This window comes from Notamacropus eugenii, chromosome 1, assembly GCF_028372415.1.
Source record: "Notamacropus eugenii isolate mMacEug1 chromosome 1, mMacEug1.pri_v2, whole genome shotgun sequence".
In the NCBI taxonomy this organism is placed as follows: domain Eukaryota; kingdom Metazoa; phylum Chordata; class Mammalia; order Diprotodontia; family Macropodidae; genus Notamacropus; species Notamacropus eugenii.
The window spans coordinates 480094096-480106339 of NC_092872.1; the positions used below are offsets into that span (position 1 = coordinate 480094096).

The 12244-nt window shown below is 44.7% G+C and overlaps 1 protein-coding gene and 1 long non-coding RNA gene across 3 annotated transcripts in view; one reads left to right on the top strand and one right to left on the bottom strand.

Moving 5' to 3' along the window:
* LOC140519529 (uncharacterized) overlaps positions 1 to 2795 on the top strand; it is a 3400-nt gene extending 605 nt beyond the window's left edge. The window contains exon 2 of the long non-coding RNA XR_011972221.1: positions 2506 to 2795. This is a non-coding gene — a long non-coding RNA (uncharacterized lncRNA). The remainder of the gene's footprint in view (positions 1 to 2505) is intronic.
* SPOUT1 (SPOUT domain containing methyltransferase 1) overlaps positions 1 to 9149 on the bottom strand; it is a 14595-nt gene extending 5446 nt beyond the window's left edge. Inside the window, exons 1-11 of one of the 2 annotated variants that reach the window (XM_072632626.1) lie at positions 7724 to 9149; positions 7352 to 7394; positions 5714 to 5836; positions 4847 to 5006; positions 4482 to 4571; positions 4202 to 4251; positions 3395 to 3525; positions 3140 to 3212; positions 2552 to 2650; positions 1567 to 1669; positions 195 to 342 (exon numbers count right to left, since the gene is read on the bottom strand). In XM_072632626.1, the coding sequence (XP_072488727.1) occupies positions 195 to 342; positions 1567 to 1669; positions 2552 to 2650; positions 3140 to 3212; positions 3395 to 3525; positions 4202 to 4251; positions 4482 to 4571; positions 4847 to 5006; positions 5714 to 5836; positions 7352 to 7394; positions 7724 to 7759 (1056 nt within the window). In that variant the 5' untranslated portion in view covers positions 7760 to 9149. Of the gene's footprint in view, positions 1 to 194; positions 343 to 1566; positions 1670 to 2551; positions 2651 to 3139; positions 3213 to 3394; positions 3526 to 4201; positions 4252 to 4481; positions 4572 to 4846; positions 5007 to 5713; positions 5914 to 7351; positions 7395 to 7723 lie in introns of those variants that run through there. The other variant, XM_072632627.1, reaches the window with a different exon arrangement.
* Between the last annotated feature and the right edge of the window lie 3095 nt (positions 9150 to 12244).

Genomic DNA, 12244 nt, shown 5'->3' on the forward strand with positions numbered 1-12244 from the left:
TTCATCTTTCTGTCTACAGCCAAGAGCTGCAGATGGGCAAATAACTCCCCCGATGCCCCCCACCCAAGGGCTGCTAGAAAAGGAAGGCAAGAGAATTCTTCAGGGGAAAGGCTTTTCTGGACAGTTCCAGGGTTCAGCCCTGGCCAGTGGGAAAAGGAAGTGGTGTCAGGAAGAAAGGTCACTAAGGTTCTTACCTCGGTCCGAATGGTGCGGCTGCCCTGTCCTGGACAGGTGTTGAGATAGAGGTCAAAGAGGACGCTGGGATCCGTGACCTCGAGGTTGGGATCAGCCTCAACACCAGCCTCTAACCCCTGGAGGCCCCCAAACACCACCATGGCATGGCTTAAAGGAGAGAAAAGAGAAGAGCAGAAAGCAGGGGAGAGTGAGAGCGGATGCTCAAACTGGGGAGTTCACATTTCCAGTGTTTGTTCAAATCTCCTTCAGCCTCCAGAGCTCAGCTCATGTGCCAGCCTCCTTTAGGAAGCCTCTAACCACCCCTTCTCTTAATTTCTAACACACCACACAAATGAACACAAGCCACTTTCATGCGTAGCCTCTACACTGACAAAGAGCCTCCAGGAGACAAGCTCACTGTGTGTCTGACAACACCCACTGCTCAGTTTGGGCCACCTCCTGGTGGAAACTATCATGAAGCTGACTTTGGCCTATAAGGAAAAACCTGTCAGAAAGAGGTAGACAGTGATTGCATTGATCCGAATTTTTACATTACTCAGAATTGTTTGCCTTTAAAAAACAAACACACATGGCAGCTAGGTAGCACAGTGGCTAGAACACTGGCCCTGGAGTCAGGAGGACCTGAGTTCAAATGTTACCTCAGACATTTGACACTTAACTAGCTGTGTGATCCTGGGCAAGTCACTTAACCCCAATTGCCTCATAAAACCAAAAAGAGGTAGACGGTGGGTTCTCCACTCCTGGCACTGTCCAGACAGACTACAGGAACACTTGGCAGGGATACTGCAGAGGATTTCTCTTGGGGTATCAGACCAGCTGGCCTTTGGGGAACCTTCCCCTGCCTTCCTATCCCAAATCCCTTCATCTCCCCAGCTGGGTGGGTAATAAAGTCTGTCAGAGGCAGTTTCTACCTAAATAACCTCTTTGGTCCCATTTCCAAATCTGTAACATGTTGGGGGTCAGACTAAGTCATTTCCTCATTTTGACTCCCAATATTCTGACTTCATCTTTCTGTCTACAGCCAAGAGCTGCAGATGGGCAAATAACTCCCCCTTATTCCCCCCACCTAAGGTGCTGCTAGAAAAGGAAGGCAAGAGGAATTCTATATGTTCTCTGGCTTATCTCAGAGCTGGGCACGCAGCAGGTAGCTGTGACCAGTGGTAATTAATTTGAATCCTCCTGGGGTACAGGCTCATGGCTTTGGGGTGGGGGGTACAGATATAACTCCCATTTTCTGCATTTGGAGTGGATAGATAGGAGAGAAGGGAACTCCAGAACACCAGTCAACTCCTAGCTCCTCAGTATTTTAATTCCTCTGATCTCTCATTCCCCACCCACCCCTTGGTGCTTCAGTCTCTGATGGCAGCTCACTTGAATTTGGGCAGCTGGACTGAGGCCAGATCCTCCCCTCGCTCTGAGGTTCCAATGGTCAGGTCATAACCATCCTTAAAGGGACACTCAGCAAACACTGCACCTGGAGAGAAGAGTTCAGCTTAGTTAAGACTGACATACAGCTCAGGCAACTTCTCCTCCCTTCTACTCTGAGAAGAACATCTAATTATGAGACCTACTTTCTGGGTGGTGCCCAAACTGGGCCAAGAAGAAACAACTTATGACCACTGGACATTAGAGCTAGAAGGGAAGCTAGGTGGGGAAATCAATATAACTCTGGGCTCAGAGTCAGGAAGATCTAATTTTGAATCTGGCTTCAGACATTTACTAGCTTTGTGACCCTGGGCAAGTCACTTAACCCTGTTTGCCTCAGTTTCCTCATTTGTAAAATGACCTAGAGAAGGAAATGGCAAATCAGTCCAGTATCTTTGCCAAGAAAACCAAAAATGGGGTCACAAAGAGTTGGACATAAATGAAACAACCAAGCAGGTCCAGGGGTTCTTAACCTAAGGTCTGTGACCTTTTTAAAAAAATATCTAAACTATCTCAATATGGTAAGTTTCCTTTGTAACAAACATTATTAGCAGTATGCCAAAGGGGCTTGTGGCACTCAGGTTAAGAACCCCTGGCTTGATCAAACCCTCTCATTTTATAAATGAGGAAAACAAGGTCAATAGAGGGAGGCTGATCTGCCCAGGTCAAACAGCATGTAAAGTCAGGTCTTTTGGCTCCAATCCAGTATTCTCTCTTGTACAAAGAAGGGCCTTGAAAATCTTTCAGTCCACTCCCCTAATTTTACAAATGGGGAAACAGAGACCCAAAGCTTAGACATAATGTGTCCCAGGTAACACAAAGATAAGGGGATAGCCTGGACTAGACTGAAAACACCTCTCGACTGTCAGACCACTGCTCTTTCAGGCACACCAGCCAATGGCCACCACAGGCAGGAAGATCAAGTACTCACTGAGACAAGAGGCCAGGCGGACACTGTAGCCCCAGTAGAGACCAGCATGTGTTCGGGGCTCCTGGCTTGATACAACTCGTCCCTTGAGGCTCTTGCTTTCTGGAAGGGAAGAAGCAAGGAGACTGTGAAGATGACTGTGAGACCTTTCTCCCTGTAAACCTGGGCCCCTTCAGCAAGCCCATCTCTAAGAAGGGATTCCAACCAGTCAATTTATTCAATAAACATTTGCTAAGTGCTTCCTGTATACAGAAGTCTGTACTAGCCACTGAAGAAGATATCAAAATGTAGAAAAGGCACAGTGTTAGTATGCATGGGGCACAATCCAACAATCAATGACTTGTGTACTGACACAAAAATGAAAATGTCCTTAAGGAGCTTATAGGGGAGAAGCTAGTATGTATGACATGTAGGTGAAATACAACAGAAGCCAAGAAAACCCAGACAAACTGCACTGAGACAATCTACCGAGGAAGGTTGAGTTTTCAGCTGGGAGCCAGCTTCCTCCTAAGCAAGGACTCCCCCAGGTCCTTAGGTCCATCCATCACCTAGGCCTCATGAGAGGGGCTGGGGTCGGGGAGAACAAGATACCTGGGATCTGCTGCTGGTCCAAACGCACAGTGACTCTCAAACCAGGTTCCAGATTCTTGTCTATCTGCACCTCCTACGGAAGGAAGAGGCTGTGTCTGGGTCTGAGCAAGGAATCTCCCCCTTCCCACCTGGGAAAATTAGGTATGCCTACTGAGAGTCAAGAAACATTTACTAAGCTCCTTCTATATGCAAGGCATTGTGCTAAATTAGTGAAGGCTACAGTCTTCCAGGCCTGGGAGCCCCCAGGCAGGGTACCTTTTTCATGCCACAGTTGACGAAGGAACCTCGTCCAGGCCGAGTAGGCCTGTCTAACACAATCCCTTCCCGGTACTCCAAAACTTCCTCCTGCCGAACGTGGTGAGGAATGTCCAAGGGATTCAGCAGCCCTGAGGAAAGGGGAGAAGGGAACTGAAGGTGGCCACAGGAGATGATGACAGGCTCCGGAGGGCGCTGTGGGATGGAGGAAAGGGTCTAGGCCTGGGAGTCAGGAGATCTGGGTTCTAATCCTTGCTTGGTCACTTTTGAACTATATGACTGGGGAAAAAGTCAGAGAATGCCACAGCTAGAAAAAACTCCAAAGACCAAGTAGTTAAACATGCACATTTTAACCAAGGAGGAAACTGAGGCTCACAATGGGGGAAATGAATGAAGATGACATCTGCTCTCCATGACTGACTAACCCAGGATCAAACATGTAGAATGAACATTCCCAGCCTTCCTTAGTAAATCCACTTAACACCTATCATCTGGATTCTAATAACAATACCTCACATTTATACAAAGTTTTAAGGTTTGCAAAGCAATTTTCTCACAAGCCTGTGAAACTACTACAAGTATCATCATCTTCCCATTAAAGATGATGAAACTAAGGTTCAGAGCTGAAGGGGATTTGTGCAGGGTTACACAATGAGCTGGAGGTGGAGAAGAGGAGGAACAGGAGCTTAGGCCTTAGGGATAACTGATCTTTCAGACACAGCTACAGGGATAGAGGGTGGGAGTGCAGGAAGATTTAAGAGCAGGAGAAATGACACCAAAGATAAGGGAGTATAGTCAAGTTCTTACCTGCGAACTGCAGATCTTGGTGTTTGGGGAAGAAGGCTTTTCTCAAGTACCTAGGAAACAGTCCTCAGTGAATTTCCAGGGAGAATTTCACCTCCAGTCCAGCCCTCAGCACCTTCCTTCCTCCTGACCCTGCTTGTCCAATCCTTCCTTATCCTCTTTCATTCTCGGGGGTAAGGGGTGGGGTGGGGGGTGAGGTTAGGGGGGACTCTCTGAGGAGAGGCTTTCCACCTTCCACTCCTGCTTCGTCTTTCCCTTCTCCCCATAACAAATTTCATCTTACTGTGGGCACTCCAAGTACTGGAGAATTCGAGCCAGCTGCACCGAGGCCTGTCCTTTCTTGCCAATGCCAACAAATTCCCCCTCAACGCTCCTGGAAAGGGATGAAGGTTTATTTGACTCAGACACTCAGCTCCTCCAGATGCTTCTGAAGCAGCTGTCCCCACGAGTAGGAGGGATAGCTCCAGCTCTTGCCTTCTTTACCCAGGGAACAGGCTTCGGGTCCCCTTCCACTTGACTATAATGTGCTGGGATTCTGGTCCCTGACCTCCATAGGGCCACCTGTATGTGTTCAGCAGGCAAAAGCCCTATTCCCCCATCCTTCTCTCAACACTGCCCTCTCCCTCCCTGGTCTGGGTAGCTCCTTACTTGACGTCTTCACCCTCTTCATCAAACACCACAATTTCATCCACACAGAAGATGGCACAGGCTCGGGCAATTTGGCCAGCCAGATAGGTTCGAAGCTCCAGAGACTGGGCATTGTTGAGGATGGAGCCAGGGAGGGCCACACTCAGGGTGTATGATCGCCCTGGAGGAGACAAAGGAGGGATGACTTTCCACGATTTATACAGTGAACGTTCCTGAAATGGGCCTAGAAAGGAGATCTCCTGACAGCTCACCTCAAGGTTCTTTCCCTAGCACCCCTTTTCCCTCATGCAGCCTCCAGGACTGCATGCATTGACGCTGCTTTCTTACCATTCCAGACCCTCCTCTGAATCTCTTTCTGAGGGTCCTGTTCACAGTTTACTATGCCACTGGAAAGGTGTTAATTACTGAAAATGCCTACAAGGATTTTATTTTTTTTTTAAGCAAAGGACAGTTTCTTAATGTAGTTGCTCTAGAAATCCAAGGCTTAATCCTGGCTCTACTACTTTACTATGTAAACCACTTTGCTTTGGTGAACCACTTTTCCCTCTCTTGGCCTTGGTTTCCTCTCCTGTAAAATGCAGGGATTGGCCCAGATTCCCATCCTGAAAGACTTCTATGAACGTGACACATGGTGACTAGTGAGTACAAAAGGGGACATGGTGGGTTTGTGACTGTTTGGGGAAGATGCTTAGCCCCTCAAATCACACCTGGATATGACCCCTGAATGACCTTGTCCACATTCCCCAAAGGAGACTCCAGCTGCCACAGGCCTAGTGAAAACAGCAAAAACTCAAGGGAACTAAGGAACAGGCTCCCACTGATTTCCTGGGGCACTTTCCCTCCTGGAGAAAGGCCTCTGGGAGATACCATTTGTTTGCTTCTGTGTTTCCTCAGCCTCCTCTTTCTGCTTCTCGGCCTCTTCCTGCGCTCGCTGCTTCTCCAACTTCTTTATCATCTTTAGCTCTCTCCATTTCTTCTTCTCTTCTTTTCCTGGAAGGAAGATCTTCAAATGGGGGATGGGGATGATCGGATACGTTTAGGGTGGGGATAGAGGTAGCACTTTCAATCTAAATGTGGGAGGGAGATGGAGAAAATGGAACAAGTTCTAAATGATGTAAATTCTGTGGAATAGGAAACTCACCTTTAGATAGCGCTTTATGGTTTGCTTTCTTTGAGATAGAAGGCTTAAGTATAATTTTCTGTTTTACAGGTAAGAAAACTGAGAGGCTGAAAGATTCAGTGACTTGTTTATTATCACGTTGCTAGTAAATGTTTGCATAAAGACTCAAACTCAAATCTGGAGACTTCTCAGTGCAGTAGTTTTCTCACTATATTGCCTATCAAAGACTTAAAATTGGCTTAAGAATAAAATGCTGGCAAAATGTAAAAAAATCAAGGATACATAAAAATGAAACCTTTAGCACATTTTTTTAAAACGAACTCAAAATGGTTTGTTAAACCTAACATATGAAGCCTGAATGAAATTCCCTAAGCAAACTTAGATGACTTATCTATTACTTAGGTTTTCTGAAATTATAAAATAAAAATCTAAAAACCTAATTCATTTTCTCACGAATTTTCATATTCAGTTACTTGATCCATCTTGTAGAAGACATCAGGTATTAAGGTAAAGTTAGTTTGAGTCCACTCCCGTTCTCCCCTCCATTTTTTTCTTCCTGAGTTTTAAGAACTATTGCTACACAGATATTTTAGATGGCCACTGTGCTATAGCCATTAAAGATGGCCATCTTCCTGTGGCCATACTCCAACCTCCACTTCAGATTCTGACCCTGAGAACCCCGGCTTCTGATTGATGAGCTTTCATCTTAAGCAGCCTAGACCCAGTCCTTGCATGTTCATCATGGCCTGATTCCAGGACATCTCCCAACATATCCTGCACATCTTCCTACCCCAACACTGAAATCAGTAATCTGATCAACACTGCCAAAGCACTCCTCCCCAACAATGTAGTCACACCCAATTAGACTGAAGTTTCTTGAGGGCAGGGATTAACCTATTTACTTGTATTTATATATCCAGTGATGGGGGGGGGGGGGGGGGGTTATGGGTGTGATACATTGTCAGACTTGGTCATGTTGGCTAGTTTTGCTGAACTGCTTTCTTTCTTTGTTACAAAGGATGGCTCTGAGGAAAGGAAGGGAAGAGGGAAATATTTGGAACAGATGGTGATGCAAAACCAAAAGACAGTAATATAACTAAAATTAAAACAAAATAAAGATGTTAAATACCACCAAAAGGTCTGGTACAATGGCAAGACCATTGTGGTTTGTTGGGGAACTTCAGTGGGGTCATTTCCCCTGCTTGAACCTCAGTTTTCTCCTGTAAAATGAGGGTTAAGACTAAGATGTCTTTAAGGTTTCTTCCAGCCCTTAAGTTCTAGCATTCTACAGGACGCCAAGCGAGAGATAAGAGTGACACCAAGCCTAGAATTAAAAACATTAAAAACCAACCACCCTAAATCATTCCTGCCCTCGGGGTCCTTACTCTCTTTCTTCAGTTTCCGCCACTCGATTTTTCGTACTTCTCCCTAGAAAGGAAGCAGATCAAAGACTGAGCCTTCACGCCATTCCCTCGGGCAGAAGCTGAGCCTGGATGCTGGCCGGACCAAGCCCGATGCCCGGCCAGGACCGAGCTTGCACTGCCCCGGACCCCCGACTCCGAATCGCCCCCTGCACCCCGGTAGCTCAGCGCCGCCGCGGGAAGGCCACACGTGGGGTCCCGGGGTCATCGACAGCCCCCAAGAGAACATGCCCACTAGAAGACCCCCTATGGTGCGAGCCGCCTCCCAAGGGCGGTCCGTCCCCGGACCGTACAGTCCCGCAACCCCCAGGGTGGTATCCGACGCCCCGGCCCCACCTGGGCCCGGGGCCGCTTCCCCACGAGCTCCGCCATCTTCCACGCACTACTTCCGTGGCCCCGCCCCCCGGCCAATCAGCAGCGAACACTGGAGACCACGGCTCCTCTTCGTTCAGCCGTCCAATCAGCGAGCTCTAGGTGGGCGGGGGGCGGGGCGGGGGCGGTGCCTCGTCCGAGGAGCACGTGTCACGGAGCCGGCTTCCCAGCGGAGTTCCAGCTGCTCGGAGCTGCCCCGCGGGAGGCCTTGCCGGTGCCCGCGCCCCCGCCCGAAAGCGCCCCCGGTCTGCCTTGCGGAATACCTGTCCTTTGTATTTGTGTGCAGGGTCGGAATGATTTTTCCCATTTGTTCCTCATTCCAGTTCAGGGGAAGTAGACCCCGGATTGTCCTCCCGTTTCCCAGGTGAGGCAGCCCAGGCTCAGAGAAGGGAAGCCATCTGTCCGGGGGCACCAGGTGAAATTAGTGGTTGAGCCTTGACTAGAATCCGGGTCTAACGACCCACAGCCTACACTGGCTCGAGCAGTGCTGGGATCTGGCACTGCGTGGTATTCTTCTGCTAGATCTGCTGCCAAGCTGCCCCCCAGTGAGGTTCATGATGTCCTCCAGCCCGGCAGAACGCCAGCTTGGGGATCAGGGGTCAGGCTGACTGTCGCAAGTTCTGACGGATCTGACATGTTTTCCAAGTAAGTTTGGAGGGGCTTATCCATCACCTTGGGGTCATTCACCAAGTGCCAGACGGACTGCTGAAGTCTGAAGAAGCTTGCGCTCTGCATGAGTGGAGATGAAGCCATGAGTCCTTGCAGCCCGCGCAGTGTAAGGAAGGCGGTTTTATTGGTTGTCAGTCTTTTTAGATACAGTAACCAGGGCATAGAAGACGGGGTTGACATCGACCAGAACTGAGGAAGAGTGTCCAGACCGATGATTTTCTTGTCTTCAGTCTTCTGACCCAGCCTATATCTAGAACATATATGACTTTTTATGGGGCTTTCCATTTTCGAGCGTTCCGTATATATGAAGAAACAGAGGGACAGTTTGAGAAAGGATGAGAGGGTCGGAACATGAGCTGAGCTTTAGGTGAGGTAGGCACAGTATTACGCCGGAGCTTTGAGAAAGAAGCATTTGAGGGTCAGGTCACATAGAGCTGTTATTTATTATTACGTATAGCTGTTATATTTATTTAAATATAAATAAATGTATATTTACATAGTAGATATAAATACGTATATAAATTATATAAATAGCCTCTGTGGCGTCAAACCAAAAGACAGAGGGGGATGGGGGGAAAGAAAGTGCTGCTTCCTCAGTCAACAAACGTTTAAGTGCCTGTTATGTGACAGACATAGTGCTAAGTACTAGAGATGCAAACGAGGCAAAAAAAAAGTTTCTGCCCTCAAGGAACTTAGAATCTAATGAGGGAGACAACATGAAAATAAATTTATACAAAGGAAACTATATACAGGATAAATAGGAGATGATTGACAGGGAACGCACTACACTTAAGAGGGGTTAGGGTTAAGCTTCCAGTAGAAGATGAGATGTTAGTTGAGACTTCAAAGAAGCCATGGTCAGTAGTCACAGTGGAAGAGGGAAATCATTCCAGGCCTAGGAGACAGCCAGAGAGAATGCCTTAAGCCAAGAGGTGGAGTGTCTTGTGGAACACCCAGGAGGCTAGTGTCACTAGATCAGAAGACTATGTCAAGGAGTAAGATGTAAGACTAAGAAGGTAGGAGCAGTCTAGGTTTTGAAGGGTTTTGAACACCAAAGAGGATTCTGTATTTGCTCTTGGAGACAGTAGAAGTTTATCAAGGGGAGGGTGGTGTGTGTGACATGATTGAACTTGCACTTTAAGAAATCACTTTCATGACCAAAGGGAGAATGGATTGAACTGGAGAGAGCCTTAAGACAGGTAGGCCCACTAACAGGTTAGTGCAGTAATCCATGTGGGAGGTGACAAGGGCCTTCAGTGTCAGTGTCAGAGGAGAGAAGGGGGTGTGTTTAAGAGATGTTACAAAGGTGAAGTGGATGGACCTTTGTGCCAGCTTGGATATAGGGCGGGGAGGAACCCAGGATGGCTCCTAGGTTGGGCTCCTGAGGGACTGGGAGGATGATGTTGCTCTTTATAATAATAGGGAAGGTTGGGAGGGAGGGGAAGAATGGTTTAGAGGGAAAGATAGTAAGTTCTCTTTTGGACATACTGAATTTAAGATGTCTTGGATATCTAGTTCAAGGAGGCAGTTAGAGATTGAGATTGAATGGGAAATTAGAAGTCAACAGAGAGATTAGAGCTGGATAGGTAGAATCATCAGCATAGACATGGTAATTAAATCCATGGGAACAGATGAAATCCCTGAATGAAGTCATATAGAGGGAGAAGAGAAGAGGGCCCAGGACAGATCCCTGAGGGACACCTATAGTGTAGGGCTTTTTAAACTTTTTCCACTTGCAATGCCTTTTCACCTACGACCCCAGGTATATAAAATAGGTTTACAAATCAGACAAACATTTACTGATAATAAATTAAAGAAATTTATTTTAAAACAATTCTTTGATATACATATAATTTTACCATTTATTAAAGATATTTGCATACTAAAGAGATGGATATGCTTATTTTTACATATAGAATTAAGTCTTGACAGAATAGTTGGTACTGCAAAACATGGAGCATCTTCACCATTTTTCAGTTGATCAATATTTTGATTTTATAATCATTAGTGCTAAGAATGCCACTTCACATAAATAGGTAGTACAATGACAGAACCATGTGTAGGGCCATTTCAGAAATTGCTGGAAATTCTGCCCTAATCCCAAGCCAAAATTCATTTAATGATATTTTAGGAAACTCAAGTTTTAAACCTGTGTTGTTTGATAACACGGAAAATTCTTCGGGAAGTTTTGATGGCAGAGACTGACATTTTTAATTTCAATTGAGTATGACTTAGGAACCCACCTTAGTTTCTCAGAGTCAAAATTTGAATGGAAATATTTCTGAAACTGTGTCTCCAGGCACTTCAAATGATCAATTATAACTCTTACAATTAAATCCTTGGGAAGGTTATTTTCAATTAGAAAATCACCTGTAGCTGTAAGCATTTCTAAAGAACTATTTCTACCCTATTCTTCCATATGTTTACTTTTTTAGTAAAACTTTCAATTTTATATTTTAACATAAATATGTTATAATCAACATGTTTAAATCATTGAGTTTTTAAAAAATATCTGACAAATAACACGGTTTTGAAAGACATGTCATAAAAAAATTCACAAAATAGGATTTCTGCTCAGTCAAAAATACAACTTCATCTTTCAGTTTCAGTAATCTGTAAACTTCACCCTCTTGAGATCCACCTTACCTCTACGTATGGTAATAAGCTTTCATAATCAGAGTCCATGTCTTTCCAGAAGTTTGAAAACAAAAGACAGTTAAAGGCACAGTTTTTAGTGAAATTAATGGTTTTGAAAATATTGTGGAGCACAACATCTAACTGGTGATTTTTTTTTAGCTGTAGATACCCTCCGATGGATCATGCAGTGAGTAAAAATGATATGTTCATTGCCACCAGCTTTAACTTTTGCTACAAATCCACCTTTACTCCAGCACTGTCTGTACAGTGCAGATTTTTCTACTGTTAACCTTCATTTGTGAAAAATTCATTGACTTTAAGATATTTATCTTCCCCTCTTGTGTGCCCTTTCAAAGGGTGACAAAACACTAGTTCCTCATGTGTGCTTCCTTCGTAAACATATCTTACACAAAGTAACAACTGCCATGTTAGAAATACTAGTTGTTTCATCTAACTGAATTGCAGACTTTGGGCTGCTTTTAAACCCAGTAATAAGCTGCTGGAATTGGTTATTACTAATTTCAGAAATTCTTTTGAAACAGTTACCATTTGATAAAGGAATTTTATGAATTTCATCCCTGTACTTTTCCCTATGAATTATTTCTGACTTTTGAATAGCAGCAGGTAACCAGAGCTCTCCTATCATGCAGGGCTTCTTAGTTTTTGCAATTAAGTACAAAATTTCATAAGATGCAAGTAAATACTTTTCATTGACAGTAACACATTTCTCAAAACATTATTTTTGTTTATTTGAAGATTTGAAAAGTTCAAAATATTCCTTTTGTTTATCGTAGTATGCTGCATGCTTGGTATTAAGACACCATTTTAATTTGGCTGGTTTCATACTCTCTGCAGCCAAAACTTCATTACAAATTAAGCAAAGAGATTTGTACACACCATCATCGCTGCTAGAAGTAAATCCATATTGCAAAAATGATTCAACATATTTTCTGTTTCTTGTCAATTTAGGTATACTACAACCAGCTAGTGAAGATTTTACTGCCTTGTCATCAGTATTTTTACCTCTTCTGTCTAAATTTAGGCACTTGTCCATAACTGAAAAATATTTTTGTCTTAAAATATAAATAAATATTGCTAACAATTTATCAAATAAATACTAATTTTAGTTTATGAAACTACATTTGTTTGTGCTTAATTTAAAAAAATTGATGTTCACAC